At 38.1% G+C, this 24646-nt stretch overlaps 1 protein-coding gene across 6 annotated transcripts in view; it reads right to left on the bottom strand.

The window, feature by feature from the left end:
- INTU (inturned planar cell polarity protein) overlaps positions 1–23067 on the bottom strand; it is a 72021-nt gene extending 48954 nt beyond the window's left edge. For 3 of the 6 annotated variants that reach the window (XM_070259411.1, XM_023636585.2, XM_023636584.2), the window contains exons 1-3: positions 22808–23046; positions 10724–11262; positions 1347–1432 (exon numbers count right to left, since the gene is read on the bottom strand). In XM_070259411.1, the coding sequence (XP_070115512.1) occupies positions 1347–1432; positions 10724–11262; positions 22808–22938 (756 nt within the window). In that variant the 5' untranslated portion in view covers positions 22939–23046. Of the gene's footprint in view, positions 1–1346; positions 1433–10723; positions 11263–22807 lie in introns of all 6 variants that reach the window. The other 3 variants (XM_001501769.5, XM_070259413.1, XM_023636586.2) reach the window with 3 other exon arrangements.
- Positions 23068–24646: the final 1579 nt, after the last annotated feature.

Raw genomic sequence — 24646 nt, forward strand, 5'->3', positions numbered from 1 at the left:
ATGTGACTCCACTGTAAATAAAATTTTTCTTTTGTTGAAGGCAGAGGAGATGTGGTTGAACTCTGGCAATACTGGCAGAACACCTGCAACCGACATAGGCAAGGAAGGATGAGCCCTCGATCAGGGCTGACAAGCAACCAGTTTACTTGGGTGAACCTTTTCGCTTGTTAAAATACTGTAATTCTCTGTTACTGATTGGTAAGTAGCTGCTATCTGAGCCCCCTGAGGTGCCCCAGTACCTTGGACCAACCCAGGACCTCCCTACATCTAGCAACTGAAGCGGATAACACACACTCTATTCCAGCACTATGCCTGGGGTCTGCCTCATTGTTAATATTTTGAACACCACTCCATCTCCATCTCTATCTCTATCCATTCCCAGGAATTGCTGGTCACTGGCTACCATAGTTATTTCAGCACTTTCACTTAACATTTCCAAAGATAGCTAAATTTACAGAGCGTGTGTGTGTGTGTGTGTGTGTGTGTTTTAAGGGAAGGCAGTGAGCATAACGGAAATCCTATTTCTTAGAAAACAAGGAATTTCATCATGGGTCCTATTACTTCAGAATCTCCGATCAGATGCAGGTAAGATTCTGATTTGTCAGGGATTCTGTTCTTCTGATCAATCCAAAAACTGCTTCATCCTCTCACTGCCTGATGGAATCTCTCATCTCTCTAAAGCGTGTCATCCTCCCTCTGCCTCAAAACAGACAAAGCCAAATTCAAATGCTAACAAGAGTGGAACGTTCATAAATAGGAGGTATAGCACTTCTAAAATACATCTAACGACCTAAAAATGTCATCTCTGATATAAAATGTCAATGTCAATAAAACGTCAAAAGTTTCAAAGTAACTTTTTATGAAAGAGATTTATTTTTACCCGCAAAGAATGAAAAATAATTCATTAAGTAGCTAACCAAAAGCTCAGGAATAAGGCTAGACCAGCTAACAGAAAAATCAAGAAAACAGTATAATTATTTTTAAAATCAACAAAACTACTTTAAAAAAAACTTTATGGCAGTAATGATTTTAATAAGTCAGAGAACAGAAACTTCCATGACTGTTTAAAATGACTTTTCCAGGAACTGGATTTTCATCAGCACATACAGTAGTTATAAGGGCAAGTTGGTCATTATATGTTTTCATTATTGTTCATGTTCCTGCTTTACTTAGGATGAGTTTTACTTGTAGATACTTCTCTCTCTTTTTAGAACAATCTCCAAAAGTTAAAAATGTTAACAAGATCTAAAATTTTTTAAATACCCAAGTGCGTTAAGTATGACTCACTCAGAATCTTAAAAAAATAATACAATTCGTCATAAAACCCAGAAAAAGAACGTTCATACCTGCATAGGTCCAGGGATGCAAGACAGAACTCTCTCTATGTTCTCAGAGGTCACGTCAACATCGTTCACAGCAACAAGGACATCACCTGAAAACAGAATAACAATAAAAGATATTTGCGTGAATATCCCAAAACCAAAAAGATCTAGAATTGAAACATTAAAAAGCATCTATTCGGAACTCTTCAAAGTACAATGGAAAAGGTGCTACAGACAATCAGGGACTTGTCCAAGGTCACAAAGCTCATTAGTGGCAGAGCTAATCTCCCACTCCACTCTTTCTTAAACTATAATATAGCCCAACATTGCACCACAACTAAATGCAACCTATGAATGTTTAAAGAGTGGATATTCTCATTTTTGATACAACTGGAGAATTATATAAACCCAAAGAACAAATGGAAAATTTGTAGCATAAACCAACTACTGTGCTTAACAAAAGTGACTAACTACTTGGATCCACAGCAAAAAAGATTTAGCTGCAATTTTCACTAAATCCATGTGATGCATCATATCTCAATATGCTTTGGTCTTCACTGTTACTATTGATCTGTGTCTACACACAGCTCTTTGTTTCACAGGCTCCACCATATCAAAATACATAGTATATTTTGATAAAAATTCCCTCCATGCTTTTTTTTTAAATAGGTACACTTATCAAATTTGGTGGCTTTGATAAAATAAAGATCAGCGTTAAAATGGAAATTTACTTTTACAACATAAAGATAATATCAAAATATCAGTGAGCTATATTAATAGAACTATATACCTACCAAGGTTATTTTTTTCTCATCATTCCTAAATATATCACTAGGAAATTGATCAAATAATTCATATTCATCTATTCATTAATTCACCCAACAAATATTTATTGAGCACCTACTGTATGCCAGGCACTGTTCTAGGCACTGCAGATCAAGACTTGAACAAAATAAAAATCTCTACTCACATGGAGCTTAATCATCTTTGGAGAAGTTGAATAATAAACATGTACATAGATAAAATGATGTTGGTAGACAATTCTCCATCAGTCTCTCACGTTTTTGTATATCTTGCAAACCAAAGCACTGAAAGTCTTTATTCTGGATTATCTGTATAATCCAGAAAGTCTTATTCTGGATTATACAAAGGATGTTTGTATAGTAAACAGCCTAGGACAATAGAGATAGTGTCTTCCTCCAGAGCAAAGGTCAAGTTTGTTTAATGTACAGTATAATGAACATAGTGTCTCCCTCTATATCTTATTAATAATTGTTATTTATAAAAGATTCATGTTCCCTAAACTCAAAGTTCCTCTCCTTTAATGCAACCTACTATGTGTTTAGTTGTCACCTGGCCCTCCTCATGTTGCCCTGTGGGAATGAGGGTTGGGGAACAGGTCAAAATGCTGTTACCTTAGTTAGCGCTATTCCTCTCCTCCCTCTCTCCCTTCCTTCCTTGTCCTCCTTGATATTCTTTCAGATGGAGAATGGGTTAAGCGCAGAGTGAACAGGAAGAGTTTCTTAGGCCATCCCCATGAAGGTTTACAATGGCCTGTACTAGGTTCAGATGCTCAAGAGATGCTATTTAGTTGAGAGTTCTGCAGGTGTGGCCATGTCGCCACCGAGTCATTATGATGGTCAACGACTGCAGCACTTTGAGCAACCTGGTAACTTTTCTTTTCTTTTTTCTAATGCTTTTTAAACAAATTCATTCATTCATTCATTCATTAAATTTTTTTTGAAGAAGATTAGCCCTGAGCTAACATCTGCTGCCAATCCTCCTCTTTTTGCTGAGGAAGACTAGCCCTGAGCTAACATCCGTGCCCATCTTCCTCTACTTTATATGTGGGACACCTACCACAGCATGGTGTGCCAAGCGGTGCCATGTCCGCACCCAGGATCCAAACTGGCGAACCCCGGGCCGCTGAAGCAGAATGTGTGCACTTAACTGCTGTGCCATTGGGCCAGCCCCTGGTAACTTTTCTTAAAAAGAAGAACTTGAAAGCTGAAGTAAACTTCCAACTTTAGTTCAATATGGAAAAAAAAAGCACCATATCCTATTAATTCTTTTTAAATAAGAGATTAAGCAAGTGTACTGTACCAAATTATTTATAGCTGTAGGGATTTAAAAAGGAAAAGTAAAGGAAGAATGAACACAATATATGAGTATTAATGTAAAACAAAACCACTTCTGGACCATTCTATCCATTGTTTGTGTAGCCAATAGATTATGCTATCCTCAGGACACCTAAACAGTCATGTGCCAAATAATGACATTTCGGTCAAGGATGGACCTAGATATATGACAGTGGTCCCATAAGATTATTCCCGTACTGCCTAGTTGTATAGCAGGCTGTACTATCTAGGTTTGTGCAAGTACACTCTATGATGTTAGCACAAGGATGAAATTGCCTAATGACATGTTTCTCAGAACACATCCTCATTGTTAAGCAACACATGACTACAGTTCTGTGGCCGAGTGTCTCACGGAGTACCACCTGAGAGCACCATGTGCAACAAACCTCTAAAAGTAGGAGACATGTATCATCATAAAAGATACGAAAATAAATTTTAGAGCAAGTGCAGTAGTATTCATAATATTTTTAAATGTTTAGTAGAAAATTTTCTCTTTCTATCAAAGAAGTGTTACATCCATTTCTCATTCTCCCAGATATTTCTTTTCCTCACGTTTTTCTGAACACCTCTGTGAAGTGACTCAGAGATGGTCGGCTTCCTGGACATCACATCAGCGCAGTGGGCAGCCTGCACTCCAGGAATGATCTTTCTCAGCTTTCTCAATGGGAGTCATTAGTATGCACTGTCCCATTTCAAAGGCTGAAAGGCAAGGAACTGCATGAAGTGGTTTGAATCGTTAAATAAGAAATGGTCTGGGGATTACTGATGGGCAGAAATAAGTGGGAAATTCTATCAAGAGATACCTTCAAGAATCAAAACACAGAGAGGTGAGATCAGTTTATCAATTTCTCAATGTAAAAAAGTTAGTTACTTGATAAAACATCAATTTCTCAGCATCTACTTAATATCAAACAACAAACGTAAACTAAAGGGCTACTATCTAAGGCACCAAGGGCTATGAAAATATATACACAAAAGGCTGTTTACTGCTGTACTTATACCGTATACAAAATGAATATGCAGTTTAAGAAATTACTTTGAAACAAAATTATTACACATAAATGCAAGAAGAAAGGATACATATCAAAATGCTGCCTTTAGGTATGTGGGCTTTTTCTTTTTTCTGCTTAACTACATTTTCTAAACTGTCCACAATAAACATACACTATTACTATTGAAAGAGAAAAAAAAATCGAAACTCCTATTTCATCCAAAAAACCCCCCACAGTGGTTGGCAGAATAACTGTCCTCCAAAGACGTTCACATCCTCATCTCTGAAATCTGTGTACATGTCACCTTACATGGCAAAAGGGACTTTGCAGATAGAATTAAGGATTTTGAGGTTGGGAGATTATCCAAACGAGCCCAAAGTAATCACAAGGGTCTTTATAGGAGGGAGGCAGGAGGGTCAGTCAGAGAGAGACTTGAAGATGCTACGCTGCTGGCTTTGAAGATGGAAGAAAGGACAAGCGAGGCAAGGAAAGCAGGCAGCCTGGAGAAGCTGGCCAAGGAAAGGTATTTTCCCCTGGAGCCTCCATAAGGAATGCAGCCCTGTGGACAGTGATTTTAGGGCAGGAAGAAACATGTTAGACTTCTGACTTTCAGAACTACAAGATGACAAATTTGTGTTGTTTTAAACCTTTACGTTTGAGGTAATTTTGTCACAGCAGCAAGAGAAAATGAATACGCTCACCTAACAATACAAAGCAATCTTGGCTAAGCACCAAACAAAGAGTCAGGGACCGTGAAAACCAAAGAACAGAGATGGATATACGAGGTACACTTGGAGGTCACTGGGGAAAAAAATTAATCAGTCTTGTTAGCAGGGGCTGTTTACACAGAGAAGGACTGGGGAATATGAATGGGACAGCCAGGTGGGATCAGACTGAACTTAAATTGATCATTTAAATTAAGCCCAATTTGACTTTGGGAGGAGAGAATTTGGTTTTAGAAACACAGTCACCATACTCCCATTTTATACATTCAAGTTAATGCAATGACTCTCAATGCATTTACTGATAAATTCCTAAGTTTTCAGAGAATGAATTTTACTGGGGTTTTTTTTTTTGAGCTTCAATATCAATCCCTCATCTATAATACGCAGGCACTGAACTAGAGAAAATTCAGGTCCCTCCCAACCTGCCATTCTAGAAGTCCCTGAATAATGGTAGCTCATGTATTATAACTATCATACAGAATACTTGATGAAGTAAAATACCACATTCCCTGATGATGCTGGATGAGACACTAGCGCGAGGTTTTTATTTCTCATTAAAATAGAAAATACTACTATGGAATGTTGGAAAAATTATCTATGACCCCAACACTATACCCATGAAATTTCTGCAAATAATTTCTCGTCTTTACCTATGTTCACACAAAGGAGGTATCAAGGATTTTATCCTTTTAAACCTCTCAAATAATAAGAATTTTCATGCTGCTACATAATTTTTAGAATTATAATTTTAATAGTTGAGTAACATAAATTTGTTAAATCATAATTCGAATACCCATACCCTTGTTTGACACTTTCATGCTTTTTATTTTTTATTATTACTAAAAAATGTTTCACTAAACAATTTCATGCAGTTTTTCCTCCTTTTACATCTGGGGTCAGCAAGCTTTTTCTGTAAAGGGTCAGATAAGTAAATATTTTAGGCTCTGCGGGCCATATGGTCTCTGTCACAACTGTTCAACTCTGCCTCTGTAGCTGGAAAGCAGCAATAGACAATAAACAAATCCATGTGGCTGTGTTCCAATAAAATTTTATTTATGGACACCGATATACTTGAATTTCGTATCATTCCCATATGTCATAAAATATTATTCTTTTGATTTTTTTTTTTACCACTGAAAAAGGTAAAAGACATTCTGTTTGCAGACTATACAAAAACACGTGGTGGGCCTGATGTGAGCTGCTGGCTGTGGTATGCAGATTTGTTTTAGATTCTTTCTTTAGGATAAACGTCTCAAAATGGATTAACTGGGTTAAACGGTACACTGTTGTAGCTTAATAGTTATTTCCAAATTACATTTTGAAAGGATTAAATAATTTCTTTTGTTTTTGCTTCAAAGAGAAATCCTTTGGCACTTTCCCCAACCCATTCAAATGAGCATCCCAGCAAGTGAGAAAGCTCTCTGAATGGAAATCACAAGCATGGGTCTCAGTTTTATCACTCACTGGCTGTCTGTGGGGTAAATCATGTAATCCTCTTGGTGGTTATCTGTAGAAGGAAGTAACTGCATCAGAATCTCTCCAGAAAGGCCAAAACACCCTAAAATTCTCCTTCCAATGAACTCCCTGCTTTACTTTCTTTGCTTTACTACTGGGTCAAGTACTGCAGCTAAAAATGTGGGAAAGAGATGATGGGAGAGAAGAGAGACAGACAGCAGAGTTACTTTCATGAAGAAAACTGAAATGCTACAAGTATTACAGAAGGTGAAAATAAAAACGCATACTAAATAACAACATGAAGAATATTAGAGAACAAAACCACAGCTTAGGTGTTCATAAAAACCAATCTATCTTTTTAAGAAAGTACTGCAAATATTTTAACTGGAAACAACCAAAATGTCAATCAACAGCAGAATGGAAAAATAAATAGTATATATTCATACTTTAGAATTCTACATAGTCACAACATGGATATTTCTCAAAGATTATAAGCTAAAGAAAATAGACACAGGAGAATAAACAGCATATACTTCCATTTATATGAAGTTCAAGAAAAGGCAAAATCAACTCTGTTGGTAGGAAATGTGTGTCTTTTAGAAGATTAACTTTGGGAGAGAAAATTGACTGAGAGGAAGAGCCTTCTGGGTACCAGAAATGTTCTATATTGTTACTTGGGTGGTAGTTACACAGGTATATACATATGTCAAAATTCTTTGAATGTAAACTTAAGATTTGTGCATGTTATTAAAAAGACTCAATTAAAAAGACTTTTAAAGGTAGACAAAAAAAAAAACTTCAAAAAATTTAGAGAGAAACTTACCACGAGTGTGTAGAAAACAAATCAATTTAGCGATCACAGGTGAAAACATTAGAAGTTCTACAAAAAGAGCTTGAAATAAAAACTGTTTTATTCTTCAGCGGAAACGGTCCACAGGGATATACATGACTAGAACATTAATGTGTGATTTCTCTAACCCTGTCCTTTCCAATACTTAAAAAAACAAACAGTTAAAATGACCAAAAATAAGTAATCTTGAAATAAAATCACCCAGGTGATATGCAGTTTTTTAAGATGGAGATAAAAGGAGGACTTTCATTTGCTCTGGTCTGAGGATGGGGGCCGACTGCAGGTAGTCAAGGAGCTATGAGCTGACTCTCAAGCTTTAGGAAAAACTCAGAAACAGAAATATACAAAATAAAGATGCAAGTCCTTAGCAGCAGGAACAGCAAAAATGGCAGCAAAAAGGGCAGCAAAACCCCCACGACTCCAGCAAAGAAGAATCAGAATAGAATAGAATTCTGCTGTCTTGGAAAGAAAGAAGGAAAAGTGTCACCAGGCTTACTGTGCTGGCCAAGGCACGTTAGTCAAAGAAGGGTCATTCTCCAGCTAAACAATGGCAGAAGTCACCCCTAGCAAATGGCATGCATCACCAAGACAAAGTTTTCACGATCCTCCTTCCTACGGGGCTGCCTCACAGTTCAACCACAGACTGCGGTGTGAAACCAACTATGAAAGAAACAAGTGATAAACTTCCATCACAGAAGCACCCCGAGGGCTTAGCAAACCCACTATGACATTAAAATAGTCCACTCTTTACTCTCAAAGTACATAATTTAAAAAATACAGAATATAATCATAAAATACAAAATTAGAAAAAGTAGAGAAAACAATCACTCATGTCTCCACACTAACCCAACACTATTAGCATTTTGCTGTATTTATATTTACTTCTCTTTTTAAAATTTACCTCTAATTGTTTTCCCTGTACATAATCTTTTTACATGGTTTATACATTTATTCAATAAATGTTTTTTGAGGGCTTATTACGAAACAAGCATTTTGCTATGCACCAAGGATGAAACAATCATTTTATTCTGACAAATCCTTTTTTTTACTTATTAGTAAATTATAAACTTTTTCATTATAAAATCGAAATCATAAGCCTGATTTTTCTAACTTTTTATTGCTATTTAACACACGCATAAAAGTGCACAAATGGTAGGGCTCCAATGCAATGAATTATCATAAAGTGAACACACCCATGTTACCACACTCGGGTCAAAAAGTAGACTACTAGCATCTGGTATATCTTTAAATTATTTTAAAGATAAACAGTAGGACCACTACGGTAGTCTCTTCCTCTCTATTGTTTATTCTCTTTCCTCCCATACACATCGTGCACAAAGATCAAGCCTAGAGGTAAGCAGCATTCCTAGAAAGTTCAGCAGAATGGAGTGAGGAACCGGGAAAGGAAATATGGAATAAGAGGCTCATTGGCCATTACCACCTTTTCACTAGGTTTCAAGAGAAAAAGCTAAAAAGGATTTTAGAGGTTTGTCTATAACGCATTCTAAGCAGAGGCCCCAGGTAACTATAAAGAGGATGCATTAGCTGGAGTTTCCCATCACTGGGATCCTAAAGTTATGGTGGTGGGCAATGATCAGGGAGGAATTCTGGCTTCCTTTGACAGAAATAAAAGAACAAACCTTTGAGATATTTTAGTCCACTCCTGTCATTTCACAAAAAAGAAAGCTGAGGACCTGAGAGACTATAAATATGCATTAGCTTCTGTTCCAGCTATCTGTAGCTACATAAACGAATCACCCAAACAACTCAGTAGCTTAAAAAACCAACAATCATTTATTATCTCTCCCAGCTCTGGGGTTGACTGGGCTCAGCCAAGGTTCTCACTTGGGGTTCCTCATGTAGCTGCAGCCAGATGGTGGCTGGGGCTGGAGTTATCTGGAAGGCCTCTTCACTCACGTCTGGTGGCTGATGCTGGAGGGTGTCTGGGGCCACCTGCCAGACCACTTCTCATGGCCTCTTCATGTGGCCTGGCCTTCCTCACAGAACGGCCACTGGGTTCCAAGAGTACCAGGCAGAAGCTGCATCATCTTTTATGATCCCACCTCTTAAGTCACACAGTACCAGTTAAGCTGTAGTCACAGCCCACTCAGATTCAAAGAAGGGGGAGCCGGGACACAAAGACCACAACTCTCCATGGTGGGAGTATCAACATTACATTGTAAGAAGAGAATGTGGAGATCTTGTTGCAACCATTTGGAACACACACTTTGCACAGATGCTCTTCCTACTTGATTCCTCCTTGCAAACCCCTATCATGGCACTTATCACACCGTGTGAAGCTGTCTGCCTATTTCTGACCCACCTCTTCCACTATAGTATGAGCTCCTTAAGAGGAGTAATTGGATCATTAATCTTTGTATTCCTGGCACGTGGCAGATGCTCAAAAAAATTATTTGTTGAATCAATGAACAAATGGGATTCAGATTTAAAGTAAGAAATATTTTTAAGTTTCTAAAGTATCTATAAAACTTCCTTTATCTAATCTCCTAAACTGTCAGCTTTTAGAATTACTAATAACTTTTAAGCTTCATTAATAATATATTCTCACATTGGACTAACATGTTTAACTAATGAAGTTGCTACTAATTCAAGCATTACATCCAACATGTTTGATTAAAATGTATCAGCAAGACAAAATACATATATTCAGAATAACTTGTGGATTTATTTTTTCCCTCAAAATTGGTAGGATATTTTATGACAAGCACCCTTGAAAGGAAATTTATGTGTAACACCACTGCTGCTAAATATGCCAAATGAAACAGTTTAAAACCACTCCAAGAACTTAGTGTACTCAAGTGCAAACATACAATTTAAAAGTATTTTTATTCATAAATTACATATTTTTGTATTATGTTATTGGATATAGGTCCTTCAAACCTAAATTATCACTGTATAATCAACTCAGTTCTTTTTCTTGTCAGCAAATATAACCAAGATGAAATAAAATTATATAATTCAAAACTCGAAAATTAGTTAAGCTACTCCCTGGCCTAAACAAGGCAGACACATATTCAATGCACCAAAGAGCTTATTTTAAGAATACTGTGCCTTGCAGGAAACCATCCTTAACAATTTCACTACTGTTCCAAATATCACCAAGAAGTCCTTAATCTCTTGAGACTCTGGCTATAACTCTGTTTTCATCACGTCTCTGACAAGGCATCCTCAATCACGCTATCTCCACCAACAAGGACTGACGTTAGCCGGTAGTACTTACCAATGAGTATCTGACCACTCTTCATAGCAGACCCTCCCGGCAGCAGGCCGTGGACCACGAGCCTCTCTCCACCGCCCTGTCTTCCACTTCTTCTCCAGCTCCACTTGGTCTGATGGATAATCCCAACCAGTACCTCCAAAAGCTTGAGCTGCTCTTTAGCTTTGGTGACAGTTGGCTTTTTGGGGTTTACATAAACATTTATGTCTTTGTACCGCTGTTGGACGATGACTCCTGTTTTCTGATTGGACTGATGCTTTAGAATGGGCACTGGGCCACTGTTGCTGCTATTTTTTTTATTGTAGCGCTTGGGTAAAAGTCTTTTACTTTTTAAAATTTTGGTAAACCGCTTGAGTTTGGGTTCATACTTTCTTCCTTCTTTGTAGTCATCCTCTTCAATAATAATCTCATTTTCACTGAACCTGACGTGGTTCACAGTAGGCGTCTCAGGAAGGAGGCTCTCTTCTTCATCCTCACTCAATTCGAGGTAAAACAGCTCTCCATTTTTCTGCACACTGTCCAGCCATTCAGGCTCGAGGTCACTATGAAAAAGAGAAAAGAGTCTGAATAGCAGCCAAACATAAGAAAAACAGTTATGTCTTTCTGGCAGCGGAGTGAGGGTGGGGGCTGGGGTTCAGGGAGGTGGGAGCGGGTGAAAGTTCTCTGATTATTTCAGAGTCTCCTTGCTGCTTCTAATTTATTGTAAGCATCATTTCCTGTAGGATGCTTTTTGTAGAGCCTTGAAGAACTCGGAGGAGAAGGAATCAAGAAAGCTAGAGATAGAAAAGAAAATAAATAAAACAAAAGATGGCCCTGCTCTAGAATCTAATTTTTTTTTTCATTTAATTTAGCCCCATGTAATTATTGTTCACTTCAGACTTTTCACTGGACAATAATTCACATTAGTAGCCGATTATGCATTATATCCACAGATGTAAGCTATTTGGAAACTGTACATAAAAACATCCTATTTGCATAGAAATTATTCAACATGGCTGTCATGTTAAAACGAAAGCTAAAGCCTACTAGCATTAATAGACTTAGTTTATATAACAAATTTTCAAAAGAGAAACATTCACCTTGGCATGAACTAAAATCTTTGCTGAAAACAATCAGTTTATAACCACAGTTAATAATGATCACTTCTACAGCCTATAATTTCCGTAATACTCCTTTTTATGAATAATTGTAGTAGGAAAAGTAAACCACATATTACATAATTCACCATGTGATTGTAAAAAAACTTTTAACTGGGAAGTAGGCCATTGAAAAAAACAAAATCATTGCTATTAAAATGATTGAAACAGCCTTAAAAACAAAAATACTCATCTTAAGGTAACAAATGTAATCACAAGCTCTACCCTGTTTAATGTTATGAACAGTTTACCTTTCAAACTGCTATTATTTAAAGCAAAACTGGTTACAGTGGAAAAACTAACATTTGGAGAGAGTCTTTTCAGAAACATGAGCTGTAATATCCTGGCATGAAAGGGTATAATTTGTGTTCTAATCATTCAATCAGATAGAAGACATTTCTGTTTTCTGCAGTGTTCATTAGCAACCCTGGTTCTTTAAACTTAAAAGTCAAATGTTTCTATCTAAATTCTGTGAAAATTAATCCAAAAAATGCACTATTCTATTACTGAACTCTGAAACTAATCAACACCCTGGTCTGTGGTTGATAATTAATACAGAATTTTCAAATACATATAAATGGTTTAAAAAGAAAGGCATAACTAGCCCCAAATATCAAAACTATTATTTCTTTGGCACTTGTTGGCTCCCAGTGGGTGGCATCATTTTAGGCACTGAGCACCACTTACAGCAGGTTATTAATAATATACCACTTGTTTCAACCAGAACTACCTGTACTCACAGAAATCAGTATTCAAGAACCCTGCAGTTCTACTGTGGAGAGTCTAAACAACTGTGTCGCCACCATAAAAAATTTAGGTAATGACAACCTTAAAAAAAATAATTGACAAATTATAAAAGCAAAATTGAGGTTATTCAGGAATAGCGGAGGAATTGCAACTTAGGGCAAGCAAGCTATGGTGAATCATAGGCCAGTCGGAAGAGACAAAGAGAAGGTCAGCTGTTATTGGGTTTTAGGAGGAAACTGCAGAGAGTTGTTTTGGAAAAAAGTTTATTGGAGAAGAACAAGAGTGTGAGGCTGCGGTGATTTCCCAAGGGCTGCAAGCGGCGATCAGTGCGCTGCTGCTGGGCGGGGAGGGGTCTTCCTTCTTTTACTTAAAACCAGAAGATGAAGTTCCCAGGTGAAAAGATGTCCTCCTTTGTGGAGGGGTACTTGCATGAGTATACTCTCCTCAGGGCTTCCTGACTCCCTTTTAAATGAGGCTTCCTTTCTTCATTTTCATAACAACATGCACCATAATTTAAAATGGCACAATGTAAACACCATGATTATACACATTATTTACAAAGATATGCATCAATTTAAACAATGAATGAAATTTATTTGCTTTATAATCTCACCCTTTTAATCTGGCGTGTTATTAGAGATATGAGACTCCAAAGAAACATTTTTGCCCTCTGCTAAATATAAAGATGGTTCATCTCATTCTCTAAAATTTGAAGGTAAACCCAATTTTTGGTTATGATTTAAAGATTCATTCATGTTGGGGGCCATGGAGGGGCCATTCATTGGGGAGCAAATCAACAGTGCCAAGTACTGTGCTAAGTACTAGAATTACAATGATAAAAACATCGGTTCCATCCCTTGGAATGGGGGGAAGAGAAACTGAGAAAGAATTCATGGCAATACATATGGTAAGCACCAGAGAGGTCACCTAGCTTAGCCTGGGTAAAGGTGAGGTCAAGGGAGGCTTTCTGGTGGAGGAGACCCCAGAAGCGAGTTTTAAAAGAATAAGTGGCTGGAGAGGGGGCCTGGGGAGCTGAAGAGAAAGAGAAGAGAATTCCAAACAGAAGTAGCAGCATAAGCAAAGGCCTGAGGGACAGTCTCCACGACCTATGTCGACAACTAAAGCCAGTCTGCTGTTGCTACAGCATACTTCGTGAGGTGGTAAATGACTGAAATAGTCAAGTCTTAATTTTGCAAGGCCTTTTAGGCCATGGCAAAGAGTTTGGATTTTGTAGTGTAGGTAAGGGGGCATCAATGAAGAGTTTAGGTTACATGTCAGATATTCTTGGATAGATCTACTCTGACAAGAAAATGGAAGAAGGACTTGAAGTGGACAGGACTCAAGACAAGAGGCCAGTTAGGGGGCTGTTTCAGTGGTTAAGGCAAAGATGATAAGTAAGGCAATGGTAGAAGAAAGGAAAGTAGGAAAAACATTTGAGAGGTGCTTGAAAATCACCAGGATATTGAGATTGATTAGATGAGATGATGAGAGAGAGGAAGGAATTAATGTTGACTAGATTTCTAGTTGGTGACTGTACTTTATGCATCCTTTTATGTATACATATACACAGATTCATTTTACATAAATGGGAACATAACTACCATACATGTCATCTTCTGTTCCTACCTTTCACTGACATAAATCATGTTAAAAATCTATGTTCTTATAATCATATAAAAACATACATAGGGTTATTTTGTCACTGTTTTGGAAAATCACAGTGTGTGTGTGTGTGTGTGTGTGTATATATATATATATATATATATAGCTCATTTGGTCACTCACCTACTGATAAACTGCGTTCACTACTTTTTCACCCCTATAGACAACGATAGTTACCATCCTTATATGTATGTGTATATATGCATCTTCACCCAAAAGACTCTACCAATTCTACCAGCAATGAATGAGACCCATTTTCTTAACCTAGATTTAAAAAACACTTCACTTTAAGGGAAAGAAGAAATTTTTTTTAAAAAGAGGAAGAAATTAAAAGAAAGGAAAGACAGGAATAAAGATAGGAAATGAACATAAGAGACTCTGCAAAAGAAGGCGACATGGAAGAGAAAAGAAAATGAACCAAGAAGTCACAAAGACCTCGGTTCAAATTCTGTTCCATTGAGATTTTTACCTGTCTAAGCTTCAGTTTTCCTCTTCTAGAAAACAGATTATAGCTACCTCACAAAGCTGTTATCAACAGCAAATAAAATAATGTGCCTGGCATGGTGAATGCCAAATAAACGTCAGTTCCCTTCCTCTTGCCCCAGAGTCGAAACTGTAGAGAAACTTACACCTTTATTAGATACAGCTCTTGCACTTCTGCACTTTTCCAACCCCTGGAAATAAATGAAGATGTCTCCAATGACCTCTACTTGCTAGGTTCCAGGCTAAGTGCTGGTGACATTAGAAACAAAACTAGACGGTGCCATTAAGGTCCCCACAGTTCAGTATCGCCAGAAGTTTCCTTACTCCTACTCAAGTGATTGATTCCTATTTAGCTAAGCATCAAGAACATAGCTTATTAATGTGTTAGAAAGTTTAACAGAGTTGTAGACCGCACTCAAACTAGTTCTACAGAAGGAAGAGGGTGTATTAAAAACAACAACAAAACAAAACAAAACCCCAACCTTTCATTACAATTATTCATTAATAACAAAATTAAAGAAATTATATTATATGTAGATACTCCACACTCCAGGAGATGTAGCTTAACTTCTCCTCCCCTTGAGCGTGGACTGGACTTAGTGACATGCTTCCAGAGAACAGGGTATGGAAAGTGAAAAACAGTAACTTCACGGTGAAGAAACCTGGCAGAATTACCTTAACCAAGGGACTGAGGTTATGAGAAACAAGGAAGGACTGAGAAATGTCACAGACCAGAGGAGACTGAGAAGACCTGACGACTAAATGCAATGTGATATCCTGGATCCGGTCCTGGAACAGAAAAAGGGCATAAGTAAAGGAACGGTGAAATCCAAGTAAAGTCTGGAGTTTAGTGAACAGTACTGACGATGTTAATGTCTTGGTTCTGACGAATGTACCACAGTAAGATGTTAACATCAGGGGCTACTGGGTGAAGGATATATGGCAACTGTGTGTACTATCTTTGCAACTTATTATTCAAAAATAAGGTTTCTTTTAAAAAAGGAATTAAATCTAGCAGTTTTCATTCAGATTTTTGTAAGACATGGGTCACGTTAATCAGTATTAATATAAATATTTTTCATCTCTTCTCTGAGATCCCATGGTACAAGCTGCAAAGCTGTCCTTGTGTAAACGCCTTTCAGTGAGATTGTTTTGTTTACTCTACTTTGCTCTAAACAGGAATAACTGTACGTTCTGCTTGCAAAGTTTGAGGGCACTTTAATTGGTTTTTAAAGACCCTAACTGATGTGGTTAACATGAACAGTCATTCTTCCCAAAGAAAGACTTGCTAATTTTCAAATAAGCATGTTCGCTTACATATAACATATCATAACATAAATATGTTAAAGAAAATGAACTTCAGATAACGCCAATAAGTTTCTCAATTCCTGATGTATTCAAGAATTCTATGTTGATACTAAATCTTTTTTTTTCTTCTAAGTTATCAAACCTCTCAGGTCTTTATTTGCATTAATGTCAGCATTTTTCATCAACTGAAACAGTATCATGATTACCTTAACCACCGTGACATGAAAAAAATTAGGAAATAGCCAGCCCTCCTGGTACATTTACTTAAGGAAAACAAACTTTTGCGACTACTCTGAACCTGTTACATTATGCCTTTGCTTTTCTTTTTAGTGGGCAAAGCACAATATGCTTTACCAAAGTGGTCAACACACGTAGTTACATGGTGCCAATAGGCAGAGCAGGACAATTCTAGGAACAGAGAAAAACCATACACAATAAAAACACCACGACAAGTTAATATGGATTCTTTCTGGCCCTCGTTCAGAAAGTACCAGTCTGCCTAACGCTGTCCTGTATTTTCTTTTCTCTGCTCTGTCTACCAGCAATATCTAATTTGCACGCTACACTTCGGCAGTTGGTGGTTTGCAGGTTCAGATCCTGGGCGCAGACCACCACTTGTCAAGCCATGCTGTGGTGGCATCCACATAAGATAGAGGAAGATTGGCACAGATGTTAGCTCAGTGCCAATCTTCCTCAAGCAAAAAGAGGAGGCTTGGCAATAGACGTTAGCTCAGGGCCAATCTTCCTCACACAGAAAAAGAGAAAACCATGATTTTAATGGTTAAAATCTATGCTAGATCTTATAGCAGCTTGAGGAGGTAGGGAACTTGGGATAAGGCTGATGTTCTTTGTAGCCTGTCACCACTGGAACAAATGTAAAGCACATCAGAGAAGAGGAAGGGACCAGCTGGTGAACTATTGTGTATTCATTGCATGAAATAAATTTTTACATGAGGAACACATCTCCATCGGAACAATGCTAATAATGACTCCATTCCCAGACCACATTCCCTAACCCTAACTCTTCCACGAAATGGGCCATGTCTGCACATCACTAAGTTAGGGATACAATCTAACCCTGGCAGAATCAAAATCATAGACCAGCAAAACGTTTTGTGATAGGGCTTTATGGTACTTCTACAGATGTCAGATGGACAGAGAGCTCATCACCTTGCTGAAATACAAGTGCCAAAAGTGAGGAATAAAAACTGCTGCAGAAGGGTGGAGTCTCAGACAGACCAACAAAGGTTCTAGGAGAAGATGGCACTTAAGTGGGACATTGAATGATTCTGAAAAGTAGAGATAGAAAGAAAGGGTGTTTCAAGCAGAGAGAACAAACTACGCAAAAATGTAGGTGTGAAAGTATATGGTAGGTATGAGAATAGGTCGATATGTCAGTGTAGTAGTGTTACGCACTGAATGTTGTGTCCCTCCAAATTTATATGTTGAAACCCTACCACCCAATGTGATATATTAGGAGATGGGGCCTTTGGGAAGCAATTAGGATCAGATGAGATCATGAAGGTGGAGCCTTCACAAATGAGATTAGCGCCCTCATGAGATTCAGGAGAAAGCTTGTTTCTCCTCCCTCTTCTCTGCCATGCAAGGATACAATGAGAAGTCAGCAGTCTGCAACCTGGAAGAGGGTCCTTACCAGAACCCGACCATGCTGGCACCCTGACCTTGGACTTCCAATCTCCAGAAAAATTTCTGTTGTTTATAAGTCACTCAGTCTATGCTATTTTTTAAATAGCAGCCCAGGTTAGACAAGTAGGGACACTGGTGGCTTAAAAGAGGAGGATCATTAAGATGACATCAGAAAAGCTACGGGTAGCTCTAAAAGAACTTTAAAATCATACTAAGGAATCTAGAATTTATTTGGCAGGCCACCAACCTTTTGAGCAGAGTGGAAAAATGATTTAGTAGACTTTACTATTTTAGAGCAGTTTTAGGTTCAAAGCAGAAATGAGTGGAAAGTACAGAGATTTCCCGTATATTCCCTGCACCCCACATGCATAGCCTCCTCTATTACCAATATCTCCCACTAGACCGATACATTTGTTACAATCAATGAATTTGTACTGACACATCATAATCACCCAAAATCCATAGATTACATTACAGTTCACTCTTGGTGTCGTACATTCTACGGGTTTGGACAGATGTATAATGACAAGTGTCATCCATCATAATAGTACCACACAGAGTAGTTTCACTGCCCTAATACAATTATCCTAATGTTTTAAACTGTAAAATAGAAGTCAGAATAGATGAAGGCCCATAAGTTTCTCAATACCAGGAAGATAGTTTCATGTTAAAGAAAAGCATGACTTTCCTAGGTCATCTACACAAGATTTCATTTCCAAACAGGAAATGGAAGGTCTAAGTTAGACACCAGAGGTCGAAAGAAGGTTTGCAGGCTCAGCCTTTAGTTTTCTCTTTAGCCACATCTGCCCCTTAGAATACATCCCTTCAAGATGGAGCAAGTTGTGAAACCTCTGAGAAGGATGAGAAAACTCCATTATAAGAGTCATCCTGTAAAACAATAAGTTATAACCAAAAATTCCTCTAATTTTGAATCCCTCAAGACTAGGGAAAATTTGATGAAATAAAAAAGTTAACACTTTCAGACAAGCAAAATAGACTTGTAAAACAGCATGTGCATTCCTCTTAGAGAATCTACTAATGTAAGCATATATCAAATCATCAGATTATATGCCTTAAATACATACAATTTTTATAAGTTAATTATGCTTCAACAAAGCTGGGGGAAAAAAATGAGGAAATTAAATTCAGTTTGGATTAACCCTCCTCCAAATCAAATACATGTCGCCTCCAACGTCAATCTCCTGTCTTCCTGTCAATATCTCATCATCATCTACCTCATCAACTAGTCACGATGTTCCCATTCCTAGGATTTAAGCAAACATTCAGTCAACAAACTTCAGAGTTGAGTGAGCAGTTTCATTCTCATTTTCACATGTGAAAACTGATGCTCACAGAAGCTATGTGACACATCTAAGGCCACACGGTTAGTGGCAGGGATGACTAGAACATAGGTTGTCCAACCCCTACTCTTAATCCAGTACTCATTACACTACACCAGGATGCCTCCATAACCATCTGTGGAAAAAACTATATTGACATTGAAAATGTGGTATTGATACTATCAGAATTAGTCTCATTTTCAAAAGTCTCTGTTATTTCAGGCAATCTTATAAAGAAATTCCATTGTAACTGAAGTGGTTGAATTATTTGAACAATACAATCATCAGCGATCAAGCCTGACATATTGCTGTTAGGTTTTAATTTGAGCCATCTCTTCCTGATCATAAGGAAGACCTAGTTAAGCACATGGATATCTGCTTCATTTTAGTTAGCTTCACTGGTAATATTCATGCATGTGTTTATTCTATTTTTGATCCAAACTGCCAAGTTATATCTTCTTGTAGTAGGTTCTCTAAAAGGAAAATGATTTACAACTGTGCTTTAGAAAGCAAACTCTGTTAGCTCTATGGAAGAAAGACTGGAAATGGGAGAAATTAGAGGCTTCTAGACCAGTTAGAAGGCTACTTTACTGGTGTATGGGAGAGGCAAGCCCTTTAGGTAAGGCAGTGCCTGTGAGAAGGCAGAAGTGAAGAAGGAGGGGTGGATATCAGAAAACGAAGTCTCCAGGATTGGACACTTACTAGACAGGAAGACACGAGCAAAGAGAGAGTGATATCAGTAAATAAGATGGGCAACACCAGAGGAGGACCAAGGAAGATAATGAGTTCTCTTCAAATATGCTGAGCTGGAAGTGGACAAAGATGGTAGCAGAGAACTACCATTTCTCATCATAAACTTAGTTACATACTATTTGACTTTTTAATCTGTATCATTTGATAAAAGAAAAATTAAATTAAAAGTAAAATGAGGGCCAGCTCTGGTGGCCTAGTGGTTAAGTTTGACACACTCTGCTTTGACAGCCCGGGTTTGGTTCCCGGGTGTCGACCTACACCACTCATCTGTCAGTCGCCATGCTATGGCAGTGGCTCACATACAAAAAGAGGAAGATTGGCAGTGGATGTTAGCTCAGGGTGAATCTTTCTCAGCAAAAAAGAAAAAAGGATAAAAGTCATGGTTCACAGCAGGAGAGGAAAAAGGGAATTATCCTAAATTGGATGTTAACAATGGCATCATGACTGAATGCAATGTTTTGATTCTTCAGGTAGTATGTTCTCATATTAAAACCCAAGAAAAAGATAAATCTTGGTATATTCATACAATGGAATCCTATTCAGAAATAAAAAAGAATGAATGACATACAGGCAACAACATGGATGAGTCTCAAAATAATTATGCCGAATAAAGACGCCATACAAAAAAAGAGGGTCCATACTGTATGATTCCATTTTTACAAAACTCTAGAGAATAAAACTCATCTATAATGACAGAAAGCAGATAAGTGGTTGTAAGGAGTAAAGGGGGGGCGTGAACAATCTTAGGGAGGTACATGGGGAGACTTCTGGACGAGATGGATATGTTCATTCTCTTGACAGATGTATACATGTCAAAACTTATCAAAGTGCACAATTTAAATACATTCAGTTCATTCTATGTCAATTATACTTCAATAAAGCTGTTAAAAAATCCCAGAAAAAAATTTAAAGGATATATTTCCCTTCTTCTCCAGTCATGCTTTCAGTGGAAGTTCTTAGCTTTTTACAGCTAAATTCTCTCTTAAAAGTATCTCTTTTCTAACAGTCAAGGTTTTAAAACAGTAACAACAAAAGATTCACTTTGAAAAAATCAAAAACCTAAGTCATAAAATTGATAACTCTGGCCAACATGAACTAACCAAAGCTGCTCAATGAGTTGAGCGCTGCAAACCAAAGCAAAGCAATGTGGCACTACTGCAAATAAATGTATGATTTCTGTTATTTCAATACTGAAACTAGTCATTGGTTCCCTCAACCCAAGCTACTCACCAGTCTTACTTCTGAAGCTTCCCCAGGGACCTGCCAACGTGCCAGGTTAAGATGTACTGCACTAATCTAAAATTTTCCTCTTATATAATAAGTGTTAAATATACCTATTAAATGTGCTTCACTGCAATGAACGCTAAAGTAATTTTATCTTAAAAACGATAAACTTATAATTCTGTATTGATAATCACATGCAGCTCAAACTGATTTCCAGTTACAAAACATGTATGAAACAACGACAATTCCCAGAAAGAATATGCATATAATTAACTACCCAGCACCCTGAAAGTTCAGGATACTGTATGAGAATCAATAAGTAGCATAACTTCCTTAATAACCTTCACTTAGGCGATGAAAGACAAAAGGCAATTCATATCTCTTAGCTTTGACGAGAAAGATTAGGATCATATCCCTATGCCTTTGGTCCTGTCCAAGCTGGGAAGGCCACCTCTTGCATTGGTGAGTCTGCAGCTAGCTCGTTGAACTTCCCAGCACCAAAATCAGGGCGTCCCATGTGAAATCAGGTCTAAATAGCTACACTGACAACACTCAGCTGTGACTATGGGCAAATTACAGATTCTCTCTGGGCTGAAAGTGTGTGATTCTAAGATGGAGAGAGACCAAGAGTTGAGTCTCACACTATCAATGGCTTCCACAGCAAAACCAAACAAGGTTCCACAGAATCCATACTTCCTTCCAGCAGCCTTGCTTGATATCCATGAATTTTGTAATTATTTTTAAATGACCTAGATTACATAAATATTTGATATTTTAAGATTTCTTAAATTTGTTGAAGTCTTCAAGAATATAACCTGTCCTCATTAAGCCCCTATAGTAAGCAGCCATTAGTGATGCTTTTCCTGATGCTTTTAAAGATGATAAAAATGTTTTACATATCTATAGGTGAAAATAATTGCCAAGTGACTGTTAGTTCTAAATACACATTAACTACTTGTGTTATTCCTAAATACAGATAAAATGTCACCCTAAAACTGCCTATATATGGCAGTCCACTGTGGGGTTGGTTGATGTTTTGGCACCTGAACCTTTTCACTGTTAGTCATTTCAAGCTACCACTAATTAACTTTTCCAAAAAGTTCTTAAATCATAGCAGTAAGGGATAATTCCTTCAAAATCGAAGTAGCATTGGGTACTGTGAATCAAAACTTTTTCATTATTATTAAGGATACAAAAGTGGAAAATACTTAGATATTCTGTATTTTAAAAATTACATTATGACATAAAATATGAAACAGGAAAACCATGAGGATGTAGCGGAAAGTACAGCAGAAATACCCAAAAATGCTAAGAGAGGCTATCCTCGACGGTGAGACTAACGGTGGATTTATATATCTCTTCATTTTTACAACAGGGAAAAAAATCTACATAATTTAAACAGCTAACTTAGAAAACATGTAGGGTGTCCTAACAGTAATGAGGTTAAAATCACAAAGATCATGACACGAGAGAAGCAAGAAACCACTGCGATAGAATAGAGAGTTTGAGGAACTCTAACAGATACACCCTCGCATATTATAGAACACACCACAAAGAGGCGAGCTTCGTCATCTGAGAAGAATAAAAACCCTACAGTAGCAAAGAATGGCACCGTCATTTCGTCTCACGATATCACACAATCGAAACGTGGCGCAAATCAATCTCACTTTTTATAGAACCTCAAACAGTCAACCCTAACCACGCCAACACTCTTGCAGTCTCCCCAGCCCACGTGTACACCCTGAATTGAAGAGATGGATTTAATTGTCCCTCTTCGAGAACCTTACTCATAATCGCTACTCGCAGAGGAGTAAGAACCCGAGTCGCTGACCCGATCTTCAGGATCACAATCCTCATCTTCTTGTGAAGAGCGCTCTGGGCTCTGACGCGAGCCGCACAAAACCGGAGACGCCATCATCAGGGAGGCAGCGGCTACAAGCGGAGTAATTCAAACCTCGCAGCGACGGCTCGCCGGAGCCGCCATGTTGCTTCCGCTAGGGCAGCGGCAGAGGCCACGTGACCACCCGTCCTTAGCTGCAATTGGTGGCAGCTCGGTTGCCAGGGAGACGGAGAAGCTTCCCGAGTGAACTAGGTTAACCGAAAGGAGGCGCTGAGCAGAAATTTCTGGGAGGGCGTTTCGGAGGAATGGAAGTACCTTGAACTTCATGGTTTCCGCTCTCCTAAGCGCACTCCTTTGGAACAGCGTAACTTATTAAAACAGGCGGAGAGTCACTGTTTTTTTCCCTTTTCCTTCCAGTTTGCACTTTGTTTCCACGCCTAACAGCTGTCCAAAGCCTTAGAGGCGTTCAGCCTGGGTTTCCCTTTGGGTAAAGGAAACGACCCCTCTGTGTTTCCTCAGGGCCTCTGCGTCTCTGCAGGGAATGGACGCTTTTAGGTAATGTAAATACGCACCACTATTTCTTTGGTTTTATTACTGTTTCCCAAGTGCAAACATTTTCACAGTTCTCCCCGGCAGATATTGTAGAGAGGTGCCTCAAGTGGGTGGCAGTATTGTGAAATCAATTGCATATCCATTTTCTAACTCAAAATTTTATAATTTGATGAAGTGTTCTCAAGACTGAAGTTGGAAGTGTAAACAGGTAAATTTACCTGTCATTTGTGAATACCTACATGGAGTTTGTTTGGGGTTTTTTTCAGGAAGATTAGCCCTGAGCTAACTACTGCCAATCCTCCACTTTTTGCTGAGGAAGACTGGCCGTGAGCTAACATCCATGCTCACCTTCCTCTACTTTACACGTCGGACACCTACCACAGCATGGCATGCCAGTCGGTGCCGTGTGCGCACCCGGGATCTGAACCGCCGAACCCCAGGCCGCCAGAGCGGACCGTGCACACTTAACCACTGTGCCACCGGGCCAGCCACAAGTATTTTTTCCAAGTACAAAATAATAGCCAGCATTTATGAAAGTCAGCCATTGCTCCAATTACTTGTTCTATTCATATACTATGCTAAGTATTCACATACTATGAAGTAAATATCCCTATACTAAAATAGGGAAACTGAAGCTTAGAGAGGTTATTCATCTTGTTAGTGGTTGCATGGTTAGCAGGCAACAAAGCCAACCAAGAAGTGAAGTGATTAACCACTAAATTGTATTTCCTACTCAGGACCCAGTAATTCAACTATTAGAGATCTATTCTTAGAAAATAAGGGGAGCAAATAACATTTATAAAATTTGTAAAAGTGAAAAGCTGAAAGCAATCTAAATGTTCAACAGGGGAAAAGTTAAATACACATATATAAAATATGATAAATATTATGATGTTAATAGAAATGTTTTCAAAGAGTAATGCATGGGGGAAATGTTCCTGTTACAGCAAGTAAAAGAAGGATATAATGTTATTTTATGATATCAATGGATGGGTGCTGGGGATTCAACTTAAGCTACCATGGTCATGAAAGGTGAAGGGACAATTTATAACTTATAGTGCTAAGTATTATGCTAAATACAGAGTTCTAATGGAATAGCCAAAGGAGAACAAACGAGGGCATGTAGGGCCACAGCAAATTTCCTACAGGAAATCTTAACTTATCTTGTTATTATTCGTCATTCCCTGGCCCAGAACGATCTAGGCACGAAAAACTCCAAAGATTCTGAGCAGTA

Source organism: Equus caballus, chromosome 2, assembly GCF_041296265.1.
Source record: "Equus caballus isolate H_3958 breed thoroughbred chromosome 2, TB-T2T, whole genome shotgun sequence".
Lineage (NCBI taxonomy): Eukaryota > Metazoa > Chordata > Mammalia > Perissodactyla > Equidae > Equus > Equus caballus.